General features: G+C 43.1%; 1 protein-coding gene across 1 annotated transcript; it reads right to left on the reverse strand.

Annotated features, from left to right (window-relative positions):
- Positions 1–7,464: 7,464 nt before the first annotated feature.
- On the reverse strand, positions 7,465–13,713 carry CLEC14A (C-type lectin domain containing 14A). Its single transcript, XM_073349097.2, has one exon. The coding sequence runs from the start codon at positions 13,711–13,713 to the stop codon at positions 12,259–12,261; it is 1,455 nt and encodes a 484-aa protein (XP_073205198.1). The 3' UTR covers positions 7,465–12,258.
- Between the last annotated feature and the right edge of the window lie 5,634 nt (positions 13,714–19,347).

Genomic DNA, 19,347 nt, shown 5'->3' on the forward strand with positions numbered 1-19,347 from the left:
TTATTTGTTTCCTTTGGCTTCATGCAAAGATATTGGAACTTGTGATACCCATGCACTTAATTCTACAGACATACCAACTTGTGTGCTCTGATTTCAGTTCTCTCAATCTAAGTAAAGTCAAGCTGTGCTAATACTGGGCTGGGAGACCACCCAGGGTGTTGGAGTATTGGGTGCTTAGTTACACAATAAAAGGTATTCTTTCCTCCTCCTCATTACTGAACTAATTTGTCAGCAGTCAACATGGTGCTAGGATCACTGTGTTGTTTCAGCTGGATACAACATTCTTCACTGCTTCTCCTGAACTAAGGTGTGGTGCTGCCATTTTTCACCTTGAATGTGGCTACACTTTGGTGGTAAATGAAGTGATGAAAAGCTGTATAGCATTACAGTGTTGCAGCGGAAAGAAAGGTAGTCCAATCAAAGTTATTATTCCAAATAAGTGAGTAATAACTATCTGAGGGGGAAAAAATGCCTTCAGGAACTGATGTGAAATGTATAAGAAAACAAAGGTTTCAGAGTAACAGCCGTGTTAGTCTGTATTCGCAAAAAGAAAAGGAGTACTTGTGGCACCTTAGAGACTAACCAATTTATTTGAGCATAAACTTTCGTGAGCTACAGCTCACTACAGCTCACGAAAGCTTATGCTCAAATAAATTGGTTAGTCTCTAAGGTGCCACAAGTACTCCTTTTCTTTATAAGAAAACAAAGTATTATTTCAAATGCTTTGCAAATTCTCAAATAAAATTTGTTAAAATTTCATATAAAAAGGATTCAAACAACTGTTGTCTTCAGCAACCACTGAAGAAAGCATTTAGCTGAAATATTTCTCTCCAGCACTCTACATAATTTTATTTAGACATAACCCACTTTACCCACAAAAAGCATAAATACTGTTAACCATCAAGAGGGCATTGCTGCATATTTTTTAGTTGTCTAACATATCACAAGTTTCATACTAATGTATATGTTGGCACAGAGTCTGACCCTGCACCATTGACTTCAGTGTGAGTTTTGTCATTGACAGTAGTGGTGCAGGGTAAGGCCCATATAAAATGTGAGTGATGTTTCTCAAAAGCACTTTTAGATTTGACAAAGTGAGTAAGCATAGCCTGTGTTGTCTCATAGATCCACACACAGAGGGGACCCTCTGCACACTGATTTTCTCAGGAGGGATGTGTACTGTGGGGAGAGCCAGACACCTCTGCAGTATTGTCTCCACCCAAACACACCACAAAGGAGGCTCAGAGTAAGTCTTGTTCCCCACCCCTCAGTAAGTCTCCCCAGGAAATACTATACAACCTAGAGCAGTATCACCTGTGAACTCACATCTGATAGGTCTGAGGGCAACTTCAGCCTGGCACTGTTGGGCTGCCAGGAGTCAGAATTAATGCAGAGGCACAAGACATCTAGAGGGGTGGCAGGGCCTCCTGTGGATCCTCTGGGCATTATGTGTAATGATGGGGATCCACCAGGTTTGAAGTATTTTGTGTATGAATATAAACCCCATTTTCCTGATGGAGCCATAGGGGAGGCACTCAGCTGGGGTGCAGGATCTTAACATAGATTTCCTCCACAGGAGGAGCTGAGTTGCCACGGTATCAATCTTTTGAATATGACATATTCATTTCTGAAATGCCATTTCTACAACATACCTAGATAGAACAGATTTTTTAAAAAAAATAATCATTTTAAAAAAGGAAAGTCTATATTTCTAGTATATGTTAATAGAACAACCGTTTGCCTGTCTGGTGTACTGTGGCAACCAGGCTCCAACAACATGCACATTTTAGCTCCAAAGCTTGGGCCAAATCTTGTTCACTTTCCTGAAATCAATTGGCCTCCAGGTGAGTAAGGCAAGCAAGACTTGGCTTTGCAAAATCACTTGCCCAATAAAGCAAAGCGTAATTTAATGGGTACCTTAAAATATCACCAACATAAAAAAGCAACCAAGCAAAAAGAAACAGGATCAAGGAATTCACTCTGTTTTCCAAAAAGAATCACTATTTTTCAGCCTCTGATTTCCAACCCCACCAGTCTCCAGCACTCTGCATTTGAGAATGTGACTCATGCTCATCACCATGGTATCTGAGCTGCATTGCAGAGTCTATCTGTGAACTACTTCAGTACCTAAACATGGTGGAATGGGACGTGCCAAAGTTGGTAGTGTTTGGTGATTGCAAAATCAAGAGGGATAACTAGCTTTCTGAATCAGAATTAAATGGCCACCATGATGACCCCAGGACTATCCTCAGGTGGTCTTTGGCTCAGTTTACACAGCTGACCTAGTGTAACACTTTTGATCTAGTGTTTAGTTTGGAATTGGAGGGGAAGCACTTGAAAATTATGGGCCTGATTTTCAAGAGGGTCTGATTGCACCGCCAGCTCTAATCAATATCAGTGGGAGCTGCAGGTGTTCAGCACTTCTGAAAATCATGCCCTACACTCATTGTATGGACTAACCACTGCCATCTTCAAACTGATGATAGAGTGCTTATCTCCTGTTGGGGTGAAAGAGCTGCTTTAAGGCTCTAGCTTTGAAAACTAAGGGAACCTGTTTGCAACAATGCTAGCTGAGTTGACAGACAAGGTGTTTATTGGTTAGAATGCACTGTAATGAAACGAAAAGGGTGTATCATTTATCAGAGTGCCAGTGGAAGGCTCAGTGGAAGCTTTAGCTGGATGAAGTGTACAAAATAAAATCCTCTGTGGAGTCTACTATATTATATAATCAAGCAGAGACCAGACATGGATAAAAGGAAAATGCAGAATGCACTGATCTTTTGATTAGAAAAAAACTCAATAACCCTATTAATCACTTTCTTTTCCTAGCATCATTGCAGATTTATTTTGCATATGATCTGACTGAGGCCACAGGGAGAGCAAAAAATAAATAAATTCTAAGCTAAATTCAAAATATTATAAAATAGCTCCTTTAAAGAGTTTCTGATTGCTTTTGGAAGAACTGGAACAACATTCTGTTTAAAAACATGTCTTTTATAACTTAGATTCTGCAGTTTCTTCCTTTGGCTTTTTGTTTGTTTAAAAACCTATATAAAAAGCTGCTTATTCACAGCCTAAAGACAAGGGGCCAGACCCTCAGCTTATGTAAATTATCGATGTCAATGGAGCTACACTAATTTACAACATCTGAGGCTCTTACCCCTTGGTTCCTGCCTCAAAGAGTTTACCATCTAAACTGATCACAGCACAAGAGATGGAGGGGGGAATACAGAGAATGGGGGTACTTAAATAGTACAGTACATGTCAAGTTAATTCTTAGCTGTTTGCCTCTTTTTTATAATTATGATTGGGGAGAGGTTGGTGGGATTTTTTTCTATTTGTTTTCAATTGTTCAAAGGAATGGATGAGAAGATCATTATTTGCAGTGGAAAGGTAGGTTCTGAGTCGTGTGACTAGATAGCAAGTGTGAAAAGTCAGGACTGGGGGTGGGGGAGAGAGGGTAAGAGGGCCCTATGTAAGAGAAAGCCCCTAAATCGGGACATCTGGTCACTCTAGTTCTGAGAGGAAATTGAAGGTTAAGAAAGAATTTGGAGGGAGAACATCCCAGGCATATTGGCAGTATCAGAAAAGGGGAGAAGGGGACATGAAAGGAGGCAGAATTGATGGAATGTTGACTCTGACCAAGGGAGTGGCAGATGACCAGTGATCACAGATAGGCAGGGACAGAGCGCTACATAGCCTTGAAAAGGGAAGGAGACGGAGTTCAAAATGGAGAGAGAAGGGACACAAGGCCAGGGAAGGAACTCTTAATAGAGATACAAAAAACAGTCTTTTGGATTGTGTGGCAAGGCTTGGATGTGGAAACAGAGCATCATTTGGACATTAAAAAGACCTTCCAGTTGTCACTTTATATTATTTGGGATTCCTGCACCAACTATTGAAACTTCATTCACGTTAGACAAAGGAGTCAAAATTCTGCTTTCAGCTGCACCTTTGTAACCACCGAAGACAGCTTTGGAGTTAGTGATCACATTGTGAGTGTAGGTTTCAGAGTAACAGCCGTGTTAGTCTGTATTCGCAAAAAGAAAAAGAGTACTTGTGGCACCTTAGAGACTAACCAATTATGCTTATGCTCAAATAAATTGGTTAGTCTCTAAGGTGCCACAAGTACTCCTTTTCTTACTGTGAGTGTAGTGAGCAGAAAAATATGCTGTAAATATACATTCAGACAAAGGATTTTTATTTTCGCAAGTCTTGCTCCACAATTCCAGAGAAAGAACTCTATCTTTTGAATAAAATATGTTAAGTATATGAGTGTTGAAACTGCTGCTTTCAAAGCTAGTGGTTATTTGTAAAGGTACAAAGTATCTGAGCTTTTTCTAAGAACTGAGTATTACCATAAGCAGGTTGCTGGGTACCCATAAACCATAGGACAAAAGCCTAGAAACCAAACAGATGGCAGAAGCAGTACGAGAGAGAGAAATCCTAGTCTTCTCTGATTTTTTTTTGAATATTTCAAACTGTTATGATCTCAACTTTCTGGCTTTCCCTCTGCCCCTGCCTCTTTCCCTTTTATTATTCAAATAGAAAATTTTCTTACAATATTTTTGTTTGATACAGAAAGTAATGTTAATATGTTAACAAAATGGGAATGGAAAACTATTGTACTTCCCCTCACCCATACATAAGATTCAGAGATTTAATACTTTATTTTAAAAAAGCCTGTAATGTGATATATAAATAAAACAAATATACTTCCTTTTAAGAACCAGAAGTGGCTTATGTCTTGCTCCCCATATGCTTGAACTAAATTCACAATTTCATCATTAAGGGCTACAGTAGATCCCACTGTGCTTTATCTGATCTATAGAGGATTTCAGTTTCAAGAGCACTTGGTCTAGGGTCTTTCCTCAAAACCAAAAATTAATTAAAAAGCATGAAAAGAAGAAACCCCCAAGAATGGGAGATAAGCTCATCAAACACCTATATTTATCAAAAGTGTGTATCACTTATGGTCTGTTAGCTAGATCATAGGAGTGAGTATTTTATCTAGAAGAGCTGAATATATTATATTTCATTATGATGGACTATATGTAGCATGAGACTACTGTTCCTGCACAGGTACTATTCAATTTACATAAACTATTCCCACTTTCCCAAAGTTATTTAGGGAGTATAGAAAGAGCATTGCAATCTTCTTTTTAAATCTAGCTAAACATGTGGCCACTTCAATCTTTTAACACACAAAAGGAAGGCACATTCCAAACATAAGGTAAAGTATTTTACTCCAGCAAACCTGTCTTGCTCTGATGTACCAGCAAGGCGTTCTTTTGAGAGTTCTAGACTGAATTTGTAAAACAGCAAGATAAGTTATGTTCAGAATTTTTGAAAGCAGTGTTAGCAATCTCTGTCTGATGTGCAGGGCAATCCCTGGTCGCTGTCTCTATCTGATTTGTAAGGTAAGAAAAAGGGAATTTGCAATGAATACATTCAAGAATTGGCTATTAAACTAAAGCCATTACAGTATAGAACAAATTAGACTATGATGCACAATTAATACAAATAGGGTAATGCTTATGTTGCTTACTGTGTTTTAATCCTTTTTAATTTCATGATATAACAAAGAGAGGGAATAAGCACTTTTTGTTAGTGAAGAGGAAAAATATTTTATGTTAATTACTTATTCTTTTGGGAGGTAAGGGTGGTTTTGACTTCAGTGCTAAGGGTCTTCCATCAATCTTACTGGCTAAGTAGGGCTGGAGGAGAGTTCATTCAGAGCCATCATTGATACTCATTATGTAGTGTGAAGGGTTGGTGGTGAGCAATGTGTTGGACTTGCTTTCTGAACAGCCGCTGAGTATACTATCTCCACAAAATTCATTGCTGGTCTAGAGAAAGCAAGATCTAAACAGAAACCAGACTTCCAGCCTGATGAGGCAAAACGTTATCATTAGACCAACAGACCAGCCCTGCTAATTATGTTCTGGGAAACACATCATGCTGTTCTAACATATTACAAGATGTGCTGCTCCTTGATCAGCAAATGGAACTCTTGATCTATTTGAAGGCCAAGGCCTTATGAGTTCAAACACTTGAAACAACAAATGGGGAAAGTTTATGTGGTGTGCGGCCGGGGACAGATAGTTGGCTGAGTCTCTTCGCAAATTATATGTTTATTTGTTTGTAAATTGGTTCTGATGCTGATTTGTCCCCAGAACTTCTACAACTGCAGCTACGAGAGAAAGAAGACATTTAAAAACAAACCAAGTGTGTGGGCACAAGTGTTTCAGTCTAACAGGTTCCCCCGACCATAGGCATTATGGGTAAAAATCAGCACTGAGCCGAGGGCCAGCGCAAGGCTATGCACAATCCTAGCACTCAATGTAGGGCCTCAGTGAGATTTAAGTGTTATATTGACTTTGTACTGCCCCCTGAACAGGGTATTAATATCATCCTCAGCGCAGCATTATCTAGAACATCAACAAACGGCTATATCCTTAAGAAATAAAAAAAACAGTTCTATCCAGAAGGAATTAAGTATTGTGTATCAATGATTAAGCTCCATGAAATAGCCTAAGAAAGATAAGGCAGTTTTAAAACACAAAGAAGCTTAATTAAATGATAGGGAAATTATATTTCCTGGGGGAAAACTTGAGTTTATTCATTTTTTAAATCTTCAGGAAACTGTAGTATGTGGGAACAGGACACGGTGTTTGTTTGTTTTTTAAAATGCTTTGAAGCATTTGAATTTTGTCCTTGGCCACCTTTAGATTTCACTTTACTCTCATAACACTGAAACCTTCAGTAGTTAAATTATTATTAAACATTTTTTGGAAAATTAAAATGTTATTGATTATATGATGAATCTAAATCATCAAATATTCATCATACATTCATGATCAAAATGTACACACCCCAAAATATGTCTATAACTGTTTAAACTACCTTGGAAGGAATTAAGGGATTAGAAATGAGATTCAAGAGATGGCAAAGGGATGCATTTTTTGGACTACTGTGCTAGATGAGAGGTGTGGACAAATTTATTCCTTACATAAGTATATGGACCTTCAATTTTTTAACATAGATTCATAGATTTTAAGGTCAAAATGGACCATTATTTATTTATTGTGTTACCATAATACCTAGATGCCCCAGTTATGGACCATATGCCCATTGTGTCATGTGTTGTACAAACACAGAACAAAAAGAAAAGGAGTACTTGTGGCACCTTAGAGACTAACCAATTTATTTGAGCATAAGCTTTCGTGAGCTACAGCTCACTTCATCGGATGCATGGTTAGTCTCTAAGGTGCCACAAGTTCTCCTTTTCTTTTTGCGAATATAGACTAACACGGCTGTTACTCTGAAACAGAACAAAAAGACAGATTGTGAGATCCTTGGGGTAGGAACTAAGTAAATCATCTAGTCTGACCTGTATAACATAGGTCATATATATCTGATAATTTAAAACACTGAATGATATAAACATGACCAATACAATATATTTGTACCCTGTACAAACCCCAATACAATATATGTATTCTAGTAGGCGATGGAGTAGTATTTTTCATGTGTCAAAAAATCATTCAAATAACATCCACTTTTAAGTGTCGTATGCCATGTTCAAAAACCATCAAGAGACACACATGCTACTGCAGTGACATGCATGGACCAGGGCACGACATCTCTCCACCCCTCTCACATTTTGGATGTATAGTTCCATTTCATTGTGGTCTCTCACATGTGGTATTACATGATAGTTAAATAAAAACTATACACAGTTTGCCCATCTCAGAAGTTTTAATATATATTTATGAATTTATCCAAACGTATGGACTTGATTCTGCTCCAATTGAAGTGAATGGCAAAACTTTAATTGACTCTGGATCAGGCATGTTTCTTCAGTGCTGACAATTGCATTGAGGTTATTGTGTTAGCAGTTATATGTGCAAAAACTGTATGTTGCAAACCAGCCACTTATTGGTTGTACATCTGAGAAGACAACAATCTAAATGTAGGGCGTTGGGGAAAAGCAAAGACTATTTACCTCTGCTCCCAAAATATCTGTTCTCTGGGTTTTAAACATTCCAGAAATTTCCAGCCAACAAAAAATTTATCTCCTTCCCCGCCCATATTTATGTGATCTGCATCACAGGTGGATGAATTTATTTTGTACCAAAGTACAAATTTCAAGTCCATCCAGGCATCTTGGGTTCAAACCAAATTCAAATATTATTGGGTTTGTATTTTTTTAAAGAAAAAATACATTGACATAATAAGGTAAAAACAGAGCAGAAAGTAGGCAGAGGGAAAACAAATACAAAGGGGAGAATGTGAAAAAAGGAAGAGAGAGAATTATTGTAAAGCAAAAATAAATACAGCATATACAATATCCAGGGTACCCACACATGCTAACTTTGCTTTTGGAGGGTTTTTTTTCCATCTCGGATATATAAAACACCTTCCTTTTAGGTAGGACAACTTTTTATTTATTAAGTTTCCCTTAGGAGAAAATTACAAGTCGGGGGAAGAAAAGATGTATGACCTAGTTTTGTAAACAGCAAAAATACTTTGAAAGCTTTAAGAAACCGTGAACTCCATGAGCTTCACCTAACTATAAAGCCAGATTGTACCTCCATAGACATGCACAAGGGAGGATCCCCCGACCTCAGATCTCCCCTTCCTCTGCAAAGAAGAGACGCACCAATAACCTTGTGGAGGGCTCCCTGTGTGTACAGGGTCATGTCAAGGGGTGGGGGAGTGAGAGGAAGGGTAACTGGAGAAATGCACATTGCCCTCCCTCCACCCCCCATGGAAGTTAGCTGGAAAAGTTAATCCAGGCCCAGGCCCTTGGAGCTTTGTGGCATTGGACCCCATGGTAGTCCAGCTTCAGTAAAGCCACAGTGCCAAGGAGTGGGGACCTGTGGAGCCAGAGCTGCTGTATAGGTACAGCCAGATGCCCCAGGATCTGCCAACTTTGGTGTGGTTTTTCTCCAGGGCAAACCATGTCCCAGCAGGATAATTTGAGGCCCTCTCCATGAAAAAACCCAGCAGAGATTTCCATGTCCCCTCTCCCATGGTTTTTCAAAGGGAGGGAGGCAACCTGGCCTATTGTGACTTGCTGAATAGATATCCTGGCTCATTATGTTCCTCGATCTGGAGACGCAAGACCTTTGTGTGGCTTTTCCTTCCCTGCAACTCTAGCAATTTCACAAATAAAATACCATGATCAGGATGTAGAAAATAAGATACTTCACTTTAGTTCATAATTTATGTTCTTGGGGCCACACATTGCCTTCTGTCCATATACTCTCAATGAAGTAAATGGAATTTGAGAATTTGCATCCACTGACCAGGAACTTGTGTAAACACACAACTAACTTGAGCTTTAGGCTTATAATGACCATTATCAGGCAAATCAACCCACCCCAAAATGTATAAATTATCTAGTGGCCCACACATTCATGTCTCTGGGTGATGCCAGACTCCATGCATTTTGCATAAGTTACATCCTCTGAGTCAAATCCTAAGAGGTGCTGAACACCTGCAACTCCAAATTAAAGTGAAAGGGAATTGCAGGTGCCTAACACCTCTCAGAATACAGCCATGTGTGTACAAGGTTCCTGGAAACAAAGAATTACAATAATTTAGTCTTGAAAAGACAAAACTGTTTAAGCAGTTTCATAGCCCTTTTTGGAATTCCAATGTCTGAAATGGGAAAGAGATGAGGATTTTGTGTTAAAAACTTTGCAAAAATAAGGCAAGCAAGAGTTTCCCCAAAGCTCCAAGTGACTTAAATAGCCCATTTTAGAAATATGGGTGAATGCAAAAGACCTGAGTTCAATGTATGGACCAACATAAAGCCCAATATATACTGCTTCCAAGTCTACACTGGTTACTCACATTCCTGACAATGGGAATTGTGCAATGACTGAAAGCCGCATATGACCTATTAGTCACTTTTCAGAAATATGCACATCTGAATACAGAATCAACCCTCCTGGATGGCTTATATTTGAGATGAAAAGTATTTCTCTTTGTAAAGTATAACTGCAAATATATTATAAAATATGAAAATTAGGAGACAGTTTGTTTTGTAAAGACTAGTTCACCTCTGATTCTGGGGCAGGCCAATGAGACAATTCTTTGAGGCACTCCAAATGTATCTCATTAACATGGGATTGCGACCCACTTTGGGGTACTGACTCACAGTTTGAGAACCGCTGTATTAGAATATGTAGCCAGCTCAGAAGGAGCTTATGGTGGACCTAGAGCCATCAGCAAAGGTTGGTGCAGCACTGCACCACACAAATATGAATTGGGCTGCAATTCCCCTGCCAAAATCAAAGGACCCTTTTCACAGGTCAAAAAGATTAGACAGATGTGAGTTGAGGTAGAGGGTACTCCAAATATTTCATGATCTTTAGGAAAAAAATCACTGTGGCAAACTTTAGCCATAGAATCACTTTACATTGGTGTACATTTTCATAGCTATCTTTGCATGAAAAAAGTCTGGGAATTTACTTTGTTTTTTAAATCAAATCCTCAAAATTAGGAAAGAGGGGGGCAGAGGGAAAGAGGGAGTTAAGGCCAGGTCCGGATAGGAAAAAAAGTGTCGGAAATGTTTAAGAAACAGACTTTTCCAATCTCTTGCTTCTTTTAAATGAACAAAAGGTTTTCTGTGGAACAGGTTTGGTGGCAATCCAGTTTATCTGTCTCTCATTGCACTCAGAAGACTTCAAATCAATACTTACCATTAATACCCTAACTAGGGTGACCAGATGTCCTGATTTTATAGGGACAGTCCTGATTTTGGGGTCTTTTTCTTATATAGGCTCCTCCTACTCCCCACCCCCTGTCCCGATTTTTCACACTTGCTGCCTGGTCACCCTAACCTTAACTGAGAATCCACAATGCCATAATTGGAAGAGAGTATCAGCATTTTGAATTGCAAAAAAAGTAAGTTCTGTGCCCAGACTGAAAACTGATTTATGGGACTTCTGAAAGGAAATCACAAACAAAGGGATTGCATCACCTAGGAAGGATGCACGGAGGGCAAACCTTCCATTCTTTACTCCCAGGGGAAGCCCATTGAAATCAACACATCAAATTCATATGACAAAGGAGAGAAGAATTTGGGCTATATTTAGACTCATGTTCACTGTTCTAACCTGAAAAATTTGGCAACACTCTGGATGTGCAACTCTGGGTATCATGGGGGTGGCTTATTTGCACTCAGGAAGTTTTGCATCAAACTGCATTAAATCTAAACACTTTAATAGAAAGATGGGAGTTGTAGTTGAGCAACAAAATATTCTGCACAAATGATTGCACAGAATATTTTGTTGTTCAACTACAATACAAAACTGCATATTTTATGAAGAAGCAAACTAAACAGTGATTTCGATTCTAAAACATCCGTTATTTTTCTTCCATGGACTGAAATAAAAAATTAATTCCCCATTAGCCTATCTCCCTATCTGCAGTTCAATGGTTTTCCAAATACAGCAATGAACTTAGACATTTTTTTAAAATGTTTGTCTAAATAGTGTTTGGATCTGAGTTTCCCTCAAAATTATGGAAGTGTACATCTCCAAATGTTCAAACAATTAAAAATAAAATTAAAGCCTCCAAATACCACTCAAATATTCTACATCAAGGGATAATTTACAACTTGTAGGGCACCTTGGCCAACATTTTCAAACTTGGTTGCTTCCCAGAGATGCTATGAACCCAAACTCCAGTTGAAGTCAACAGGACCTGCCGATGATCAGCACTTCTGAAACTCAGGCCCCATCACGCACATTTGGTCACCTAAATAAGTGCCCTGCTTTTCAGAATGTGATTAAAAACTCCCAGGGAAATTACCAGAAGCTTCAGGTGCTCAGAACCCCTGAAAAACAAGCCACTTAGTTGGGTGCCTAACTTTGGGCACTCAAGTCTGACCTTTTGGCCCTAAAGCATAAATGCATTAAAGGCCACATCAAGCCCTATGTTGCAGAGATCCCAGCCAGATCCTTCCTTTGTCACTGCATTGTCCTGGGCACGTCTGCCAAGCTGGGTGGCAATTTACATGAATACGTTTAAAAAACAACAAAACCGGGCGATGAGATTTTCAAGGTTTCATTGAAACATCGCCAAAACCTTCCTCTGCAGAGAGGTGCCTTGACACGAAGAAGCCTCCCTCCAAATGAGTGGGAGCTGCCAGCTCAGCCTGGGCTCACTCGCACGAAGGGGAAGCCAGGGCTGGTTCATTTCAAATTAAGCTTCCATGGGTCCATTGTGCCCTAGAGGTTCCTAATTCCCGGGAGGAGCTTCCTCCTCTGGGCTGGGCTCGCCGGGCAATCTCTCTGCCGCGTCTCCCCGGGCCTCCAGGGAATTCTCGGAACTGGTGCTGGTGGCCTCCGCATCACTCTCTGCGGCCGCTGCGGGAGCCGGCTCCCTGCCGTCCCGGCTAGCCGAGGAGGGGCTCTTCATGAAGCAGAGTTTGAAGACCCCCAGCACGGCCCCGACCAGGATCACCACCGTCACCACAGCCGTGGCCACCAGGATGAAGACATAGGTGGGGGAGGACGAGGACTTTACCTCCCCAGCTGTGCTTGGCTGAGGGCTGGAGGGGGGGGGAGGCGCACCCGAGCTGCTGCTGGGGAAAGTCCCCCCCGCAGACAGGGTCGGGTGGGGTGCCGCTGTGGCCGAGCCCCCAGTGTGCCCGGGGCGCACACAGGATTTCTTGTCGGCCCCCAGGAGGAAGCCCTGGGCGCACACGCAGAGGAAAGCGCCCTGGGCGCTGGTGCAGTCTCCGGGCTCCAGGCAGGCTCCAGTGCCGGGGCTCCGGTACCCGGAGGGGCAAGGGCACAGCTGCTCCCCAGCGCCCGTCCAGCTGTAGCCGCCCTGCCCCAGCTCGCAGCGCAGCCGCACGTCTCCCTGGGGCCCGGGGCAGGCCACCACGAGCTCAGTGCCCGGGGGGCTGAAGTCCAGGGCGGCGCTGTGCAGCTGGTAAGGGAGCGAGAAGAGGAGGCTGCGGGCGCCCTGGGGCCGCGGAGCGGGGCAGGTGCCGTTGTAGGGGTACTTACACACGTAGCCCTGCGTGGTGCTGTTCTTGCAGGTCCGCTCCCTCCAGCCCCAGGGCTCCAGGTCCTGGCGCCCCGCAGTGACCTGCAGCCCCGCGCACCGCCGGGTGGTGCACGACCTGCTCGGCTCTTTCACCCACTTGTCCAACTCCTCGGGCTCTCCCTGCAGCGCCTGCTGGGTGCCCGCCAGCCAGGAGAAGCCCCGCAGCGGCCGTTCCACCTGGGTGCATTGCGGCGCTCTCCTGACCAGCCCGAGCCAGAACACCCAGGAGCCGGGCCCGGCCGCAACCACTCGCAGCAGGGCGAGGATGGCCCGCACCTCTGCCTCCCCGCTGGCCGTGCTCAGCGCTCCCCCGCGCAGAGCGCAGGCCTCCTGGGCTCTGCCGAAGGGCACTTGGGCGAGGTGGACACTGTAGCAGGCGCCAGAGCCTTCGCACCAAGTGTGGTTCCCGGGGGGCTGCTCGGCACCGCACAGCACAGAGCTGGCGTGCAGGAGGACGCACAGGGGAATCGCTCCACGCATCTTCCCTTCCCACTGTGAAGTGGGGGAGGACTGGATTCTCAAGCTGAAACCAAGCTCGACCCCAGCCAACTCTTTCTCCTTGCAGCTCCCAAGAATGTCTCCGAGCCCACCGCCCTCCGCTAAAGGAAATGTGTCAGGAGTGAGGTTTGACCTTAACATCCTTGTTTTGTTGAAGTACAAATGACAAATAGTTTCCCCCCAACCAGTATGGAAACATTAGATTAAACCGAGTTGAAGATTAAGCAAAAAAAAAAAAAACCCAACCAACCAACCCACCCATATCCTTTCCTTGCCTCCATACCCCGGCAAGTGAATGGAGCCAAGCATAACAGGGCGGGGAGTATAGCCCCATTATCATCTTTCAGGTACTCCAACTCCAGTTGTGGGGGCTCATCACTGCTGAACATCTGGCCTGTATTATGTAGTTTCTCTCAGGCTTGGCTTATCAGGACAGAAAATTAGTTTAGTTAAACTAGTGCAATTGTTAATTCCATCTAGTTAAACTGGTGCAAAGCCCTAATTAACCCACACACACACACACACACACTCAAACCAGTTTAACTCTTTCTTAAATTTGTTTAGTTTTTGTCAATAAATTACTGAATTAAGCTAAACTGATTTAAAGCAAGCATTAAAATGGTTTAAATGTGTCTGCATTAGTGGTTTGCACTGGTTTTAACTAGTTTGATTTCCAACACCTGCAGTAATATTCAGCCACTGTTCTGTTCTTTTCCTGTTCTTATACCACACCCATCATTGCAGTATCTGAGCATCTTCCCTTGATGCATTAAGCAATGTGACTAGCAAGGGGTTCCTTCTCCATTCCTCTCCCTGGAGGAGAAAGAAGCTTGTGTAGTTTTGTTTTCTTGTGTCTGATTTATTATGAGCTTCTCATGTTTGAATGCTAGGGAAAAGAACTGCATTTTGCATTTGGAATGGAAAGTGATGAAGTTCGTGGTCATTCTTAGTTTCTGCAGAAGTGAGTTTCAAAGTCTTGGATCAGTCCCTAAGAAATTTCTGTCTCCTACCCAAAGAACCATAAAAAAGTAGACCTTGCATTAGTTTCTTTGAAGTGTAAACTCTTTGGAGCAGAGACAAATGAGGATTATGAATTGAATCAAAATGAAAACAATGGCCCCTGGGTCCACCTGTTGCAAGGTCAGGGTCTAGGTTGAGACCAAACTCATATTCGCTTGTGCAAGGCAGAATTTGAACTCTGATGCCTAAAGATAAAAGGCAACCGTACTAACTCCCTGCAACATGAAACTTGGAAGGAAAACATATGTTAATAATACAGTCTAAATCTTTAATAAGATTTAAATTTCCTCTAATAGGAAGCTTTCCCAGTGAACAGAGTATTTTAAAAATGAATTAGGGCTAAACTGAATCACATTAATAATTCTGGGCCATATTGTACCACAGATTTTGAAGCAGAGCTTTGAATTCATTTAGCTTGCACTTTGTTATTGTTGATCTTTCACTAAAGTAAAGCTAGTTCAAATATTGTCATTGCCAAGGGTATTACAATTATTTCAGTAAAAGATATTAAAGTATTCAGGTGGAAAGAATTCCATATTGTAACTGGGTATATGAGGCTTGTCATCCAGATACAATTGCAATGTATTTAATAAAAAACAGCATGATGTATCAAGTAGATACTTTTGTTAAGAGGCTCAAATGGGGGAAAGAGCACTGACTTCAACAGAAGTGCTAATGGGCTAGTTTGTCACAGCTCTTAGTCAGCCCCACAGGAAAGTAAGACCCTCCTTATTCTTGTGCTCAGCTGTTCAGATAGTGATTCAGGCTGTGGGGAGGAGAGCAAGGGTGATGAGTGAGAGGGCAGAAAGGGGCCTTGGAAGGAGCCATGGCTCCAATTTCCCAGCTTGCAGCCCACAGCAGCTGGTTAGATGCACAGCAGGGAGGAAATTGCTTTATGAAGCAGGGTGAAGTAACTTATTCTTTCCTCAGAACAAGTACAAAAGGGAGGAACTATGACAGAGTCACAGTTTGTTCTTTGGACTATTTGCAGGGCAGTGCAACTGTGCACAATCTAGTCCTATGTGAGTAAGAACTACTTGTGTGAGTAAAGATTTCAGGACTGGGTGGTAACGTGCTACATGTCTTTACATATCCTATTAGCCACTCACTGCAATACGGTCTGTGCTCAAGGTTAACAACCAAAAATATACATGAATTTTGCCTTTTACTGTTCATTTATTATGTATGAAGGGTATCCATCTATACTATGCCCAGCACCATGGTATCTGGGCCCCTATCACCAAAAATGTGTTTTGGTTTGTTTGTTATATGAGAAACATCAGGTCCCCACTTCTTCCTCTCTGCTGGAGGGCCTTGGCAAAAGGTTGAGAAATGTAAATCCTGTTTCAGAGTAACAGCCGTGTTAGTCTGTATTTGCAAAAAGAAAAGGAGTACTCTAAGGTGCCACAAGTGCTCCTTTTCTTTTTGTAAATCCTGTTGGCATACAAGGTTGTAAACTTTTCTGCTTAAAAATGGAACTTATTTACTTTGTAAGAGGTGCTGGACTGATGGCTCTGGGTGGATACTAGCAGCCATTATTTAGGCACAGAACAAGTAAAGCAACAGCAGCAAAAGAATTCCTTACTCCACCAATAAACCTCAAATTTGTTCTGAAGAATCTATCTTTAGGGATGAGAAGGCAATTCAGTCTCCATGCCCATTCACTCCTTGGCTTCTCTTCTGAGACTGCCAGTGAGGGCAGTGATTGGAACCAATTGTGATTGCTTAGCCACTAGGAAATTGACAGGTACTACCAATTCATTTCACATAGTAGGCCATCAGCTTTAAATTTCCTTATAATCTAGGCTGGATGTGAACCAACAGTTCAGAGATGACAGTATAATCATAACCAGTGACCTGAGCCATCCACTCCCTCATGAAAAAACAAAACTGTGAACTCACAGAATGACAGAATGCTTAAGACTTAAACCAGCACAGTTGCAAAGAGAATAATAATTAAATAAAAAAGAACTATCTCACTAAGCAAGTTTTTTCATGTCCTCATTGCTCTTTTTCCAAAGTATTACTTTCTTGGATAATCTGACAACTACAACACTCAGTTACTTTTTACACAAACACTGTTATCAGTCTACATGAAAGGCCCTTAAAACATCTGGTTTATGAAGAAGACAATAGTAGAAGTTATGCAGCAGTCAGCTGCATAATATCAAATCATTCTATTCATTGGTCAAAACCTTAAAAATTACTTTAGTTGTGATCAGGATTCTTTGTGTTATAGCAGGGGTCTCAAACTCAAATGACCACAAGGGCCACATGAGGACTAGTACATTGGCCCAAGGGCCGCGCCACTGCCCCCCCCCGCTGCCCTGGCCCCGCCCCCACTCCACCCCTTCCATGAGGCCCCACCCCTGCCCCGCCTCTTCCCACCCCCTCCCTGCCCCCATTCCAACCTCTTCCCCGAAATCCCCACCGCAACTCCGCCCCCTCCCTGCCCCCAGGGGGTGCAGGAGGGGCGCAGGGTGCGGCAGGGGGCTCAGGGCAGGGGGTTGGGGTGCAGGAGGGGTGCGGCACGGGGCTTAGGGCAGGGGGTCGGGGTGCAGGAGCGCTGTGGGGTGCAGCAGGGGGTTCAGCTGCAGTAGGGCTTTGGGGGGCAGGTCCAGCCCGGTGCGCACTGGGGGCAGGGCAGGCACCCTGCCTGCCTGCCCTACCCCCACGCCGCTCCAGGAAGTGGCTGGGACCTGGGGGGCACAGGGGTCTGTGTGTTGCCCTGGCTGCTCCTCCAGGTACCTTCCCCAAAGCTCCAGTTGGCTGGGAACGGGGAAGCGGCTGGGACCTGGGGGAGTAGGGGCACAGGGGTCTGTATGTTGCCCTGGCCGCACCTCCAGGTACCGCTCCCGAAGCTCCCATTGGCCGCGGTTCCCCGTTCCCGGCCAATGGGAGCTTCAGGGGAGGTACCTGGAGGAGCGGCCAGGGCAACACACAGACCCCTGTGCCCCCCAGATCCCAGCTGCTTCCCGGAGCGGCGCGGGGGCAGGGTAGGCAGGCAGGGAGTCTGCCCTGCCCCCGGTGCAGGCCGGGCCAGAGCCGCTCTAGGTAAATGCTGGGGGGACGGAGGTGCCATGGGGGGTTGGTGGGCTGCAGAAAATAACCCCGTGGGCTGCGTGTTTGAGACCCCTGTATTATAGCTTGACTCTTTATGGTAGCATTCTTCAGTCTTCCACCTACACGATTTGATCTTTTGAGAAAAACAGTGGCGAAATCAGTCTTCTTTTATTAATAGTGTGGAGCATTTTCTCTACTATAAAGGCCTTGATTACCACAGTGTCTATCCATTTTGGGTAAGACCTAATGGAAAATCGAATGAGGTTTTACTAAAACTCCTTTTTTTAGTAAGGCTTCCATCTTGCATTTTTATAGGTGAGCTTGAATTATTTTCATGTGACTGACCAAGAAATTGATCAGCTGTGTGCAGACACGTTTCACAATTGAGAGGGTTTAAGGAATACATGTTAAGTAGAGGTAGACTGAAAGAGGGATTGTGGGCTGCTGGCATACCTCCCCCAGCCCAGGAAGGGCTAGCAGATTAGTCATGTGCCACAACCAACTCTCTTTCAAGGCCTTCCTTCAGGATCTGGTTCATTAATTCAAACACAAAAGAAAACTAGTCCCCTAACTAGCTGCAGGGTCCCAGAGGCCTTTCCCTTTGTGACTCTCTCTGCTTCAGGACCTGGCACAGGAGCCAACCTCCTTCCTGCAGCTCTCATCTAACTGATTTCTCAGTCCTTCATAGACACCATCTGACCCTTTCCCAGCTGGGGCTGATAAGGGAACAGTGCAGGCTGACAACAGGCCCTAAAAGGGGCAGGCTTCCCTGTTGCAGGGATACACTAATCTAATCTTACTAAAAGCTATATTTTGTTTTCGAGATGCATTGGGGGAGATGCATAAATCAGCCTACTCATGCAGGAGACAAGAAAAATGATTACTTAGAATGCCACTGAATGGTAGACAGGTAGACTAGCTAAGATGCCCAGTGGCATCCATTACCCCCAAGATGATACGGGAAAGTGGTGTGGGGGGCACGGTGGGCTAAGCTCTTCTTTAGCAGATATTGTTCATTTCTGGACCAGCAACAAAAGAATTCTGCCGAGTTCAGTATCCCCAATTTCCCCATCTCTCCCCATTCCCTGCACAAGAAGAATAGCTCAAGAAACCTGCACCCAGCCCCTGAAGCTCTGCTGCCACTTACTCACCCAGCCATACTACCTTGGAAAACCAACCCAGAATTTATCCCTAAAGTCCCATCACTCTGTTAAAGCTAAGGGCTAAGTAAGAATTTAGTCCTAAATTGCCTAACACGAACAGGCACTCTGCATAAGTGAGAATCACCACCATAATTCCTAAAAAGAATGTCTCTGACAGGTGATCTGTTGGGGTATGACATCACAGCTTCAGCAATCAGTGCTGCACAATACTTATCTCATGCCTGAAGCCCTGCTTTAGTGAAATAATAATCATCACCATGTATGAAATCATATACGAGCATGGAAGAATACCCACTGATTATATGGTCCATAAGTGGCCTGTAGCTATATACTTCTTCAAGAAAATGCTTAGGGTGAAATACTGACCCCACTGCAGTTAATGAGACCGATATTACATCCTTAATCTCATTGCATTCTTACAATGAAAATAAAAGAATGAAAGATTCCACTTAGCATTTATATTCCATGCTGCAATTTTGTTATTTTACAGAAAACAGGAGAGGAAAGGAAAATGGGAATTTCTGTTCTA

Source organism: Lepidochelys kempii, chromosome 6 (assembly GCF_965140285.1).
Source record: "Lepidochelys kempii isolate rLepKem1 chromosome 6, rLepKem1.hap1, whole genome shotgun sequence".
In the NCBI taxonomy this organism is placed as follows: Eukaryota; Metazoa; Chordata; order Testudines; family Cheloniidae; genus Lepidochelys; species Lepidochelys kempii.